Genomic DNA, 13157 nt, shown 5'->3' on the forward strand with positions numbered 1-13157 from the left:
TGAAAAAGGCGGAGTGGCTATTGTTGTAGCAAAAGAAGTACCGCATGAGGTTTTACATGCACTGGATCTCAAAGTTATTGAATGCATAGGAATTAATGTTAAATTAGTCTCCGGTCCTTTAGCTATATTATCAATTTATAACCCTGGTTCAAATTCCGACCACGGGGCCCTTTCCGTTTGAAATTCGTAGGCTGAAATTTCAGCCTGTCAGCTGTTTGCATTGTATAGCAGTTTTCGAGCAGCTATCTAATTGAGTATAATATACAGGTGGGCTTATCCCAAGGTGTATGAATTTAGAAGGCTGATTTTTATCGCTTCTGCTTCTGAATGAAGATTTTAAGAGTGTGTTCGATCTAACGATTTCGGATAATCTTTAGTTAGACCGACCCGCTAGAAACCAGACTGCAAGCTGGCATTCCACACCGGCTACGAGCAGACGAAGATGTAACGCTATACCGGCCACGAGCGGACAACGGCGACATGCGCAAGTAATGCGACACGCAGACCGATCGTGAGAACGGACCAATGCAGCCAGCAACCAGCGGCCTCGTTAGAACATTAGCTCGTTAGGTTTAGTCAGTCGAAGTCGAAGTCTAGAGTCAGCCAGATATAGTTCATAGTTTAGCTTTAGTCAGGCGTAATCCTGTTTGTGTAAAATAAAAAATCTTTCTTTATGGCCAACCGGTCTAGATAAAGATTAACTCTTTTCTTTCGTGTTTCGGTGTAACTTTTCTAGCGTTCGATATTTACCGGCGGTTGTGGCTTTTTCAGTTGCAAAATTAGAAGAGAGTTTAATTGTAGAACTACACTTATACTTATAAACTAATCGTCCGAGCCGAAAGCTCAAAGCTCATCTGAACGATCTTCGTGTTTCGTTAAACACGATTAGATGACAGGACTTCCGTGCCTGTGTCTCAACATCCTCCCCTCCTTGACGCAAGTCAACAATCAAAACAAAATAAGGAAGTAAATTACATGTGCTCTCGCTATTCTACAGTGAAAATACAAAATACATTACGTTATGTGTGCAGCAATACTACTCATGCCAGCTTACTGTCGCAGGCGTGCGCATGGCTGAAGCGCTCAAGTGGCCAGCGGGTTAGAGGAATCATTTAGAGGGACCGATCGTTGGGATGAACCGTTTAGCGCGTAAGTTGTTGCCGTATCATTCGATTAACCGCGTTGCATTTTTGTAGGCGTCGAATGAAAACAAAAACCTCCGCTGGAAGCGCTGCACCATCAGTTGCAAATTGCAGAATATGCTCGTGCGCAGCTGAGTAAAGGTGGTCTCGAGGACTACATCGTAAGAAGTGCCGTCGACAGCAATGATCGCTGACGAAGCTTCAGGCTGGCTTTCAGGAGGCAAGACTGGATGCTTTGCCTCGTAGGGAAGCAGATAACGTCGAAGGTGTTTTCCGAGTCTTATAACTTCTTGTCGTGATACCATGTATGCTGCCCATGGCAAGGCAACTGCTGGCAAATCGTCTGCCACTTGGTCGCCAATCAGCAAATCAACATGCAGCTCGAAAGAGGGGACAATTTTCGCACGCACTGTTTTTGCACCGGAGTAGAAAATTGTACCACGCCAACCTGAGTGATGCTGACTACATTCGGTTTGATTCTTAACCTATGAGAGAATCGATTGCTCATCAGGCTAGGCTGGGATGCAACATCCAATAGTGTAGGATGCACAATAGCATGTAAATCGCTAGTGTTCGCAACTGCAGTTTGAGATATAACCTTTTCGGGAGTTTGTTTTAGAGCTGTATTGTCGCTTCTTTGTGTGCTTGCCGTGTGATCGTTAGTGTGTTGTGTATGTGTCACCGGAGCATTTTGCGCAGCTGGCTTGATCGCAGTGGAAAATGAACCGATGCTGTATGTGCAACACGCGGGAACATTTTGCGCAGCTGACCTCGGTGCAGTGGAAAATGTACCAGTGTTTTGTGCTTTCCGCGCAGGAGCATTTGGCGCAGCTGGCGTTGGTGCAGTGGCAAATGTGCTGGTGGAGTGCGGTGTGTATGTGACTGTGTGTTTTGCGGGTTTATGTTGGTAGCTCGTTTCTTTGCCGCAAGGTGTCGCTGTGGCTCTGTTTACATTAGTGTAACTACCACATAATTTGGGAAGCGCGATGGTGGGCAGCTGTAACCCTCCTAAAGAGTTGATGCTTGTGATTTGCGGTTTGTTTGCATTTAGTTGAATGCTTCGTTTTGCTTTCAACAAGGCCTCAACACGAATCAAACGAGGCTCAAAATCTTCGCGTAAAGCAGCATTTTGGGCGATCTGCTCTTCGTTTGATACTGCTGCATCTTCTAATTTCGATTGAATTATTTCCAGCTCAGTGGAAAGTAGTTTGAGCTTTGTAATGCGAATGTCTATTTCGATTGCATCCCGTTCTGGGATAAAGACACTCAGAAACCTTTCGTGACTGGCCAATACCGCGAGTAATACTGTCCTTTTGGACGATAACACATCAACTTGGACGGGCATAATGTAGTTTTTGCAGGAAAAAAGTGCTAAATTTCGCGGACATAATGAGCTTGGTCGATTGCGTAGCGACTAAAGCAATTGAAGTTACGTGCACGAAACAGCGATTATCGCGGGAATCCGTAAAATGAAGAAACCAGATCCGTCGTTATCCTGGTCACGGCACCAATGTTCGATCTTACGATTTCGGATAATCTTTTCTTTCGTGTTTCGGTGTAAATTTTCTAGCGTTCGATATTTACCGGCGGTTGTGGCTTGTTCAGTTGCAAAATTAGAAGAGAGTTTATTTGTAGCACTACACTTATACTTATAAACTAAACACGATTAGATGACAGGGCTTCCGTGCCTGTGTCTCAACAGAGTGTTTTGAGTATTCGTCAAGCCTCCAGAAAGCTTGTTTGAGCAAAAGTTTTCACCCGTTCTGCCAAAAAGTGATGTTCAAAATTGGTTATGAAAAAATGCTATGAGACCACCTAGACTACATACACTATGATTCCAGATTCCACCACCTGATCTCTTTAATGCACCTTGGGATAAATGTAAACAACACCGTGTTTTCGAGCAGGTACTCGAGTATAATTCTAGCTTTTAGGCTAAAATTTTCTAGACTGAAAATCGCAGGCTAGTTTTTTGTGTGGTTTTGTATGAAGTGTTTACATGATTTCAGCCCTCAACTGTCAAACTCCATACAAACAACTGACTAGAATTGTGAAGGTCCCCCATGTTAGTTTCCATAACGATATAAGAAAAATAAGTAAGCTTAAAGGAACATCACTAATTACAACAGTGGTGCGGAGATTTTAACCCCCCGCTTGTGCACCGCTTTAAGGCACTGCTTGTGAAATTGCATCAAAGGCAATAGTATGGGTAAAATCCTATTTGATGTAATTCAAACAGGAACCTTTTCCCTTCATAGCCCCAACGAGCCCACTTATATTCCACGCTGTCACAGACGTTCACCTTCTACACTTGACCTAATTCTTGCAAATGGCCGAATCGATATAACTCCCCCTTGTACACTAAAAATATTTTCATCAGATCGCATACCCATCCTTTTCGAAACTATCAACAGTAAAATTATCAGCAAATCCCCTTATGGGATGCCAAATTATGCCGCAGCAAACTGGCCTCTATTTAAAAACATCATTAACAGCCGTATTAATCTCGCCTCACTAAACCTCCAAAACATAATTAACACCTTCCGATATACAATGGTAGCGTATTTAACAAAAACAATCACTTTGGCACAAAATAATGCTATACCAGTATTCTACCCAGTTAGATTCACTTTATTGTTACCTGAAAACATTAAATCCAAAATCAAATAACGAGACACAGTAAGACGTACAGTATCGGACAATAAGATAGGGCCTGTTTTTCATCGCACCGCGCACTTGTTTTACCACGTTACTTGTGTGTGTGTGTGTGTGTGTGTGTGTGTGTGTGTGTTTTTACAAGGAGGGGGAATCCTCGAAAGACTCCCGTTGTCGCACGGGTGTTGACATAGGATTTTTACCTAGTAAACCCCCTCCTTGGGCCATCTACCCTTCCCCATGGGTTCGCCTTTCGGTATGCTTCTTGGGGAAGGGCTATGCATTAGCATTACATCTCGCTATTGCAACATGGACCACATTCGCGAGACAGAATGACAGTCCTGGAGACACTCGTAATATCACACAAAAGCACAGAAAGTACGCATTCACTTGAGTTACAGGCTCACTTCAATTCGTGCATAGATACACTAAACACTTTCACAATACGCACAACACTATTTACGAACGCCCAAGTCGTTGATCCGCTTTCCATAAGGCCAGCAGCTTCATCAGTATTGATCGCATGCCGTTTGTTATGACTTCCCATGTTTCAGCATTCTTTAACATTACCTCGATCGGGTTTGCTCCGTTGATTGTTGTTCCGCACTTCACGATGATTTCATGACGTTCCTCAGCAAAACGAGGGCAATGAAAAAGCACGTGTTCTGCTGACTCCACGATGCTCACACACGCTGGGCAGTCTGGGGAGCTTGCGTGACGGTACTTGTGAAGATAACTCCGGAAACACCCATGGCCGGAGAGGAACTGAGTTATGTAGAAGTTAACTTCGCCGTGTTTTCTACTCGTCCATGCAGTGCATGTGTCGTACGTCCCTTTGTTGAACAATCCCATTCAGACTGCCACTTTCTCATAGAGAGCTGCTTTGCTGAGGATCTGGATAATCCCGCGTTTGAAACTCCGGAGAAACTGCAACACTCAGAACCCTTTGCTAATATGAGGCAGATGGGAACCATGCTTGCGATAACACAAACTGCCGCGTGCGATATTGTTTTGTAGGCACAAACAACTCTCATAGCTAGCAATCGGTGCACTCTGTTCACCAACTGTCGGTTTTCCTTTAGCACCAGAACCTGTGCCCAGATCGCAGCGTTATAACGCAACCGAGAGAAGGCCACGTCAGCTAGAAGTCGCCTCCAGCTACTCTTGGGCCCTCCAATGTTCGGCATTATTTGTATCAACGAGATTGCTGCCTTAAAGACGTTGTTACAGGCGTACTCGACATGCTTCCGGAAACTTAAGCGGTCATCGATGATCACACCAAGATATTTTAGGTGACGTATCGACTCAATACGTTCATCACCGACCCGGATGCTACCTGACTGCACTGTCTTGTGACTACTTATGATGAGGAATTCCGTCTTTTTATGGGCGATTTCTAGCCTCATTTGTTGCATCCACGACTCGATTCTGCTTACGGAGTCGGATGTGAGGAGTTCAATCTCTTCTATTGACTCACCAAGGACAGTAAGAGCAATATCATCAGCAAAACCTATCACTTCAGGTCCTGGAGGAAGCCCTAGGGTCAAAACTCCGTTGTACATAACATTCCAGAGAGTTGGACCCAAAATCGAACCTTGAGGAACGCCAACGGTGATGCTCATTTTTTTGATTCCCAGATCTGTGTCGTATAAAAGCACACGGTGATCTAAATAGCTTCTCAGCAGCCTACAGAGGTACGGTGGAACCATCATCTTGGAAAGAGCTGCATGTATGGCCTCCCAGTTGGCACTGTTTATTTTATTTATTTTTATTTTATTAATTGCTCGGCCACGTTGGGTTACAGCAATAGTGCTTACTGACTACAGTATACAATTATTCACGAAGGAGTTGGAAGGAGTTTATGGTACGGAAAAGGAGCGAAAACGGGATCGGTAGACAGGATAGGATATGTTGAAATCGAACAGATCAGAAGTACTATTAAAAGACGACATAGCTCTTACAAAAGGCTCATTGCGAGCAAAAACGTGTACGACATATAGGTAACTGGAGACGAAAACGATAACGTAAGGTGCGACAAGGTGCATACAAATGTAAGCGCGACAGAAGTGAAGGAGTATCAATCGTATTGAGCAATATGCCAGCGACGAAAGAAGCCTGAGCAACCGAGAGGCGGTGCTCCAACTTGGCAAGGCCTAATAGAGTGCATCTATCGTCATACGAAGGAAGCGGAATAGAGTGATGACCCAGCGACCTACGAAATACGATCCTTGTAAAACGTCTCTGGATCCTCTCAATCCTTTGGAGCAGAGATAGTTGGACAGGAGACCAGATGACACAGGCATATTCCAGTACGGAACGGACCCAACAACAATAAAGGGACTTAAGACAAAAAGGATCACGAATTTCAGAGGACATGCGACAAATATAACCAAGACTTTTGTTGGCCTTGTTGATGACATAGTCCGTGTGCTCCTTGAAAGAAAGACTCGGGTCAAAGAAGACGCCAAGATCCTTAGACAAGGACGCACGGGGAATAGGGGCATCACAGACACTATAAGCATGAGTTATACTTGTAGAAGATCGGAAGAAAGACAAGACAGAACATTTTTCAGGACACAGGACTAAACCGTTAGAAGCACACCATGTAGAGAATTTACAGAGCCAGGATTGAAGGACTAGACAATCAGCTGTAGAAGATACAGGAAGAAAAATTTTAACGTCATCCGCATATAGCAAGAAGCCGTTAGGAGGAAGGATCGAAGTACAGTCATTGAGGAAGAGAATGAACAGTAAGGGACTAAGGACACTACCTTGAGGGACACCCGATGTAGCGTTCGGATTGTGTTGTGAGTCTTTTTTAGGTCGTGTGTGAAAAGTGTTAATATTATAAGTGGTGCTTTGCGTTTTATTAACCCACGCCAAAATATTACTCACTTCTAGTGGTTGTTCACGCTACAGAAAATTTCCGTCGAAAAAGGCCCTACGGCGCCAGCCCAACCCTTTTTATAGCGAATTGCGCCGCCTACGCTCTTCAACTTTCCGACTCGCGCGTGTAACCACTACTCGTTATCATGAGTCGTCCCGTCACCCCAATGTTTACGTTCTGTAATGTTTACGTTCTTCAACATTCCCTTCCGCAGTGAGGCTATCTCACTCCTGCACTGTAAACATTGCCTTATCTCCTGACGTTTTTGTTCCACGTGTCCCTTTTATCCTAAATCCGATCACCACGAGTTGTTTCTAGCTTTGCGATTTTTGTAGCAGGTCTTTTATATATACCTTTAGCGGTCCTTACTACTGCCTGTCTCACCTGGCCGTCCTTTCCTTTAATCGCTTCCTCGATCAAACCCTTAGGCCAGCAGTTGCGCGGTAAGTTCTCATCCACTATTAGAACGAGATCTCCTACTCCTAACGGTTCCGCCGCTTCGAACCATTTCGTTCGTTTCCCAAGCACCGGCAAATAATCTCGTACCCACGCTTTCCAGAACAGATCCGCAATATGCTGTGCTGCTTTCCAGGACGAGTTGACCGCATCGCTGCCGCTGCTGTAAGCCACAGGTGGCTTGCTTCCGTCTGCTGTTCCAAGCAGGATCTGGTTTGGCGTAAGAGGCTGCTGCGTTGCGTCATCTACCGGAACGTACGTAAGAGGCCGGGAGTTTAGGATCAGCTCGATCTCAGCCAGCGCAGTCTCGAGCACCTCGTCAGTCGGTCGGCGGGGAAGGTTAAGATGTCCAAGCACCTTCTTCACCGATCGCACCAAACGCTCCCAGCAGCCTCCGAAGTGTGGTGCTCCCGGTGGATTGAACGTCCACTTCAGTTCCGGACTGCAGAACTCTGTCATGAGCGCCTCGTGGTCCACACCGGCAATCGCGTCCCGTAGCTCTCGTGCTGTTCCCACGAAGTTCGTCCCGCAATCGCTGATGATCTCGCGGGGAACGCCGCGCCGGGCGATGAATCGGCGAACAGCAGCGATACACGATCCGGTACTAAGGGTGTGCGCTACCTCTAGGTGCACCGCTCGAACGGTGAGGCACGTGAAGATGACACCCCATCTTTTTTCGACGCGTCGTCCTACCGCGACAAGGAGAGGCCCAAAGTAATCCACCCCGGTATAGGTGAAGGGTCGCTGTCCCAAGGACAATCTGGGGTCGGGTAGGTGGCTCATCATCGGCGGGTTGGGTGTTGCTTCGCGATTTCGGCAGGTAGGACATGCTTTGCGCAGTTGCCGGTACGTCCTCAACAGGCAAGGGATCCAGTATCTTCGCCGAAGTTCACTAATCACCGTCATATGATTACAGTGCCTGAAACGTTCGTGAGCGTCTGTGATTAGTAATGTGGTACCACGATGGCTGGGGGGAAGGATTATGGGACGGCGCATCTCCGGACTCACTGCGCTGCACTCAGCCAATCTACCACCCATCACTATTACGCCGCTATCGTCAAGGACGGGTGATAGCTTAAACAGTGGACTCTCTTTCTTGATGCCTGTCTGCCACGGGTGTTTCCTTTCGTCTTGTCGCAGGCATCGGATCTCTTCGGGGTAGCTCTCCTGCTGGATCGATCTGAACACAATCAGTTCTGCTTCGGCCAGTTCTGGTTGCGTCAGGGGTCCCAGTTGTTTCGTTGTTCCACGGATGCTGTTCTGGACGTTAGAAATGAAGCGGATAGCATGTGCAACGGCTCGTAAAAGCCTTCTCCACTTGCTGAATCGCTCAAACTGGATGAACCCACCTGCTTCGACACCCTTGTCGACAGTTTGATGGTGGCACGCGCTTACCCGAAGCTCTTCAGTTGTGTCGTGAACAGCTTCCACCGCCGCGGGCCACTCGCACTCAGGTTCCCACAGGAAAGAAGGACCTCGAAACCAACGGCTGCCGGGTGACAGATCGGGGGTTTTCACCCACTTGGTTCCATCATCCGCTACATTGTACTTCGTCGGTAGCCATCGCCATTGTTGCACGTCTGTCGTCTCAAGCAACTCTCCGATCCGAAAGGCGACAAATTGATGATAGCGTCGGTGATCGGAATTTAGCCAGCTGACAACGTTTTTTGAGTCCGTCCAATACGTGGTGCGATGAATCTCCAGACGGTGTGATCGGATGATCGCCTTGCTCAGTCGCGCGCCTAGTACTGCTGCTTGCAACTCGAGTCTGGGAATTGATAAAAAATTTAGTGGCGCAACACGGGTCTTTGACGCAACGAGAGCACATTCGATGACACCGCCCTCCTCGAACCTGAAGTAAGCCACGGCAGCCATGCCGTGCTCGCTCGCATCACAAAAAATATGTAGCTCGATCTTAGCGCTGGTAGAGGTGACACGACGGTAACATCTAGGGATCGTCACTTGCGGAATTTTCGCCAATACTTTCAGCCAGGTAAACCACTTTTCCGCAATGTGGCCGTCGATTTCACGATCCCAATCATAACCACTTCTCCAAATTTCCTGCAGCAACATTTTCAGGAACATAAGGAACTGTCCCACTAGTCCCATCGGATCGTAAATGCTCATTAGCGTCCGCAACACCACTCGCTTCGTTGGAAGTTGTCCTCCAGACAGGATGCCCTGATCGTACTTCTTGGACAGCCGAAACGAAAAGGTATCCGTAAGGGTGTCCCACCACATACCAAGCACCTTTTCCGCACTGAACTCGTTACCCATGTTGAAACTCTTTTCCGTTTCAGTGATGGTCTGCACACGTTCCATGACTCGTGACGAATTGGAAATCCAGTTACGTATCTCGAATCCACCCCGAGAATGTATGTATCGCACCTGTTCCGCCAGAGAAATCGCTTCCTGTTCCGTTTCGACACTGAACAGCATATCGTCGACGTAGTGTTCGTTTCTGATACACTCCACCGCTCGTGGATACTCCGACTCGAACCGCTCTGCGTTGTGATTCTTCACGTACTGCGCGGTGCTCGGTGAACAGGCGGCTCCGAAGGTCATCACTGCAACAGCATACGTGACGGGTTCGTCACTGGCAGCATCTCCTTCCCAGAATATCATCTGGCTTCGCTGATCGGCCGGCTTTATCAACACTTGATGAAACATCTCGCGGATGTCTCCGACCACAGCCACGCTAAACTCCCGGAATTTGAACAGCACTTCCAACAGGTTAGCCGTAAGATCCGGTCCGGTGAGAAGATTGTTATTAAGGCTGATACCGTTAACGGTAGCGGCAGCATCGAACACTAAACGAATCTTACCTGGCTTATTTGGATTCGTTACAGGAAACACTGGCAGGTACCAGTCTCGGGGATGTCGTTCAGCCGCTTCAGCTTCCGTCAAGCGACGGATGTAACCTTTCTTCTCATAATTCCGTATCGTGTCTCGTACCGCTGCATCCAGTACTGGATCCTTCTGCATACGCCGTTTCAGACAGTGGTATCGTCTCAAAGCCATCGCTTTACTACAGGGCAGTCGAATATTTTCCGCTTTCCACAGCAGTCCCGATTCATATTGATCACTAACCAACACCGTTTCCTTTTCTAGAATCGCCATCGCCTTGTCGTCCTCTTTCGAGCGCCACACGCTGATTGGTTTTTCAACAGCAATGGTGTCCAGGGAGAACATCTTCTTCACCTCGGTGTTCAACAGCTCCGCACTCACTCCGTCGCACAGGCACACGTGGAAACTATTATACACTGCTCCGGGCACGTTCTCCGCTATCGGACACGGGCCGTAAATAATCCATCCCAAACGCGTTTTCGAGGCGACTGGCTCGTGTTCGCTCCTCTCAGCCGTCTTCAATGGTCTGGTCACTCGACAATTGTCGACACCAATGAGAATACGAGGCTGAACGTTGCTGTAAGAGGCGATCGGCAGCCCTCTCAGGTGCGAATACTGGTCAGCCAACTGAGAAACCGCCACCGTTTGCGTAGGTAACCCCAACATTTTTACCGTTCTCGCGTTGATCAGGTCGTACTTACGGCTCCCGTTTCTTCCAGATACTTCGAGGTTAAGGCGCACGGAACAGTTCTCTTGGCGCGTCACTCCGCCGGTCCACTGGATACAAAGCGGCACAGGTGTGCCCGTTAGCCCCAGTTCCTCTACCAAGGAGCTATCGATGAACGTCGAAGAGGAACCATCGTCCATAAAGGCAAATGTTTCGACCTCACCGCGCGGTCCATACGCCTTGATCGGCACGTATTTTAAAAGAGCGCGATCTACGGTTCCTGAATGCGTGTGGCACAAACCAACCTCTGGAGCGCGTTCTTCATCTGGCGCTGCGATGTGCAACAGGACGTGATGCATTCCGTTGCATCCGTTTACGCCGCACGCTGTTACAATCGAGCAGCCGGTCCTATGTCTGCCGAGACACTTCTTGCACAGACCTTTTTCCTTCACGTGGCTCCTTCGAGCTGCTACTGAAAAGTGCAGAAACCGTTTACATTGCGAAAGTGAGCTGCACGTACCTTTACACAGTTGACATTGTGGTGACGCTGTATTGGTGGTGGCCGCAGCAACCGGTAGAGACTCCGAACACCGAGACGTGTGCACGTTCCAGTATGTTGTTCGAGGGGGCTGATTTCCTGATCGGTCAGCCCGAACAGGCAGACGCGGTTGCTGAGAATTCTGCTCACGCTTGCCGGGTTCTTCCTTACGCTCGTTCGTAACACGGCGCAGTGGCTCCACACTGACATCTATCGCGTCTCGTGCCACTTCGCTGATCCATCTGCCAAAATCGGTAACACTACCACACCCGAATTGCCTCTTGTGTCGCGCCCATTCACGTGCAGGTGCGGACGGAAGCCTACTCACAAGCTCCCTGAGAAGCGCAACGTTATAGGCGTACTCCGGCAACCTCAGCGATTCGATCGTAGCACAGAGGTTTCTCACTGCAAACCCGAACTTAGCCAGAGAACGTAGGCAGTCTGGCTTTGGCACGGGCATCTTCCGAATCTTTTCGATCGTGGCCTCTATTATTTGGTCCGGTCGCCCGTACTGCGCTTCTAACATTTCAAGGACATCCTTCAAACTATTTGGAAGCAGTAGCAAATGACCAACTGACTCCATTGCTTCTCCTTTCAGGACTCGTTGCAGCCGTAGCAGATTCTCCTCGTCGGTAAACCCGTACACTTCCGTCGACTTCTCGAACATGCGGATGAACATGGGCCATTCTCGCGATTCACCACTGAACGTTGGTAACTCAGTCACGTTTCCACTCAGTCGGGCCGACCACTGTACTTCCGACAGGTTGCTAGCATTAGCGTACTGGGTAGGAGCCCTATACGATCGCGTACGATGCTGTGGTGGTATGGTGTGGTCCACCGGCGGGATAACCGATGCCCTACGATACGCGCTATCGTGACTTCTCCTCCAAGTGTAGTAGTCTGGGAATCGTGAGTAACCCTGAAAATCATACGGCGGTGGTACGTGGGCTGTACTCGCGAATTGGGGTGTCTCAGGTACCCCTCTGAACGATGAAGCCATACCGAAGCGATCCGTTGCCGTTACCCACTGCTCGGCTTTAGGCCGCTGAACACTGTCCCGCATGCTGCCACCTAGTGCCATCATTTCAGCCTCTTCGAGCTCAATCAACTCAATCTCCATCTTCCTCAACTCAATCTGCCTTCTTTCAACCTCAATCCTTTTCCGAACCAATTCGGCATTTCGGGAAATCGAACCTTGTTCGATTGCAATGGCCGACTCCATCGGTATCGCAGCTAAGTACGCTTGGTGCTCGCCCGATGGCGCCTGATGCGGCGGCTCATCCCGATGACCGTTAGTGAAATTGCGTTCCGCGGTATTTTCGTTCGGTAGTGTGCGTGTTTGTGATTCAACCCGGCGACTGTTCGCGCTGCTTATACCGTGTTGCGTTACCTCTGACATAACAGGCGTGATGGGGCTCCTTGGCATTGCTTGATCAGCGTGAACGCTAGCGCGTCCCGCCGCCGAGCCAACACTCCCACGCTGATCAGGCGTGTCCTGCGTATCATAAAGCGACACGAAAGATATCCTCGAAGGACCGGGCAGCGGTGACCGCAAATGACGCTCATCTCGCTGGTCAATGACCCTTGGGGTCAATGCCCGATGTGACCCTTCCGCAGTCGAGGGGCCTGGCTCACTCCATGGCGCTGCTTGGTTGGCTTGGACTTCTACGCGTCCCGCCATCGAGTCGGCTCCCGTCTCCTGGTTATCACCATTAGCTCCAAACATTTCACTGCACTCACTTTCACTCGGTTAGTCTCTTTTAATTAGCACGGAAAAGTTCGAATAATATTTTGGAATGTAGCGTTCGGATTGTGTTGTGAGTCTTTTTTAGGTCGTGTGTGAAAAGTGTTAATATTATAAGTGGTGCTTTGCGTTTTATTAACCCACGCCAAAATATTACTCACTTCTAGTGGTTGTTCACGCTACAGAAAATTTCCGTCGAAAAAGGCCCTACGGCGCCAGCC

At 48.4% G+C, this 13157-nt stretch overlaps 1 protein-coding gene across 1 annotated transcript; it reads right to left on the minus strand.

Annotated features, from left to right (window-relative positions):
* Positions 1–6972: 6972 nt before the first annotated feature.
* On the minus strand, positions 6973–12918 carry LOC120956143 (uncharacterized). Its single transcript, XM_049611044.1, has 2 exons — positions 8172–12918; positions 6973–7829 (listed from the first exon to the last, which is right to left on the minus strand). The coding sequence occupies exons 1-2, from the start codon at positions 12916–12918 to the stop codon at positions 6973–6975; spliced, it is 5604 nt and encodes a 1867-aa protein (XP_049467001.1).
* Between the last annotated feature and the right edge of the window lie 239 nt (positions 12919–13157).

This window comes from Anopheles coluzzii, chromosome 2, assembly GCF_943734685.1.
Source record: "Anopheles coluzzii chromosome 2, AcolN3, whole genome shotgun sequence".
Lineage (NCBI taxonomy): Eukaryota > Metazoa > Arthropoda > Insecta > Diptera > Culicidae > Anopheles > Anopheles coluzzii.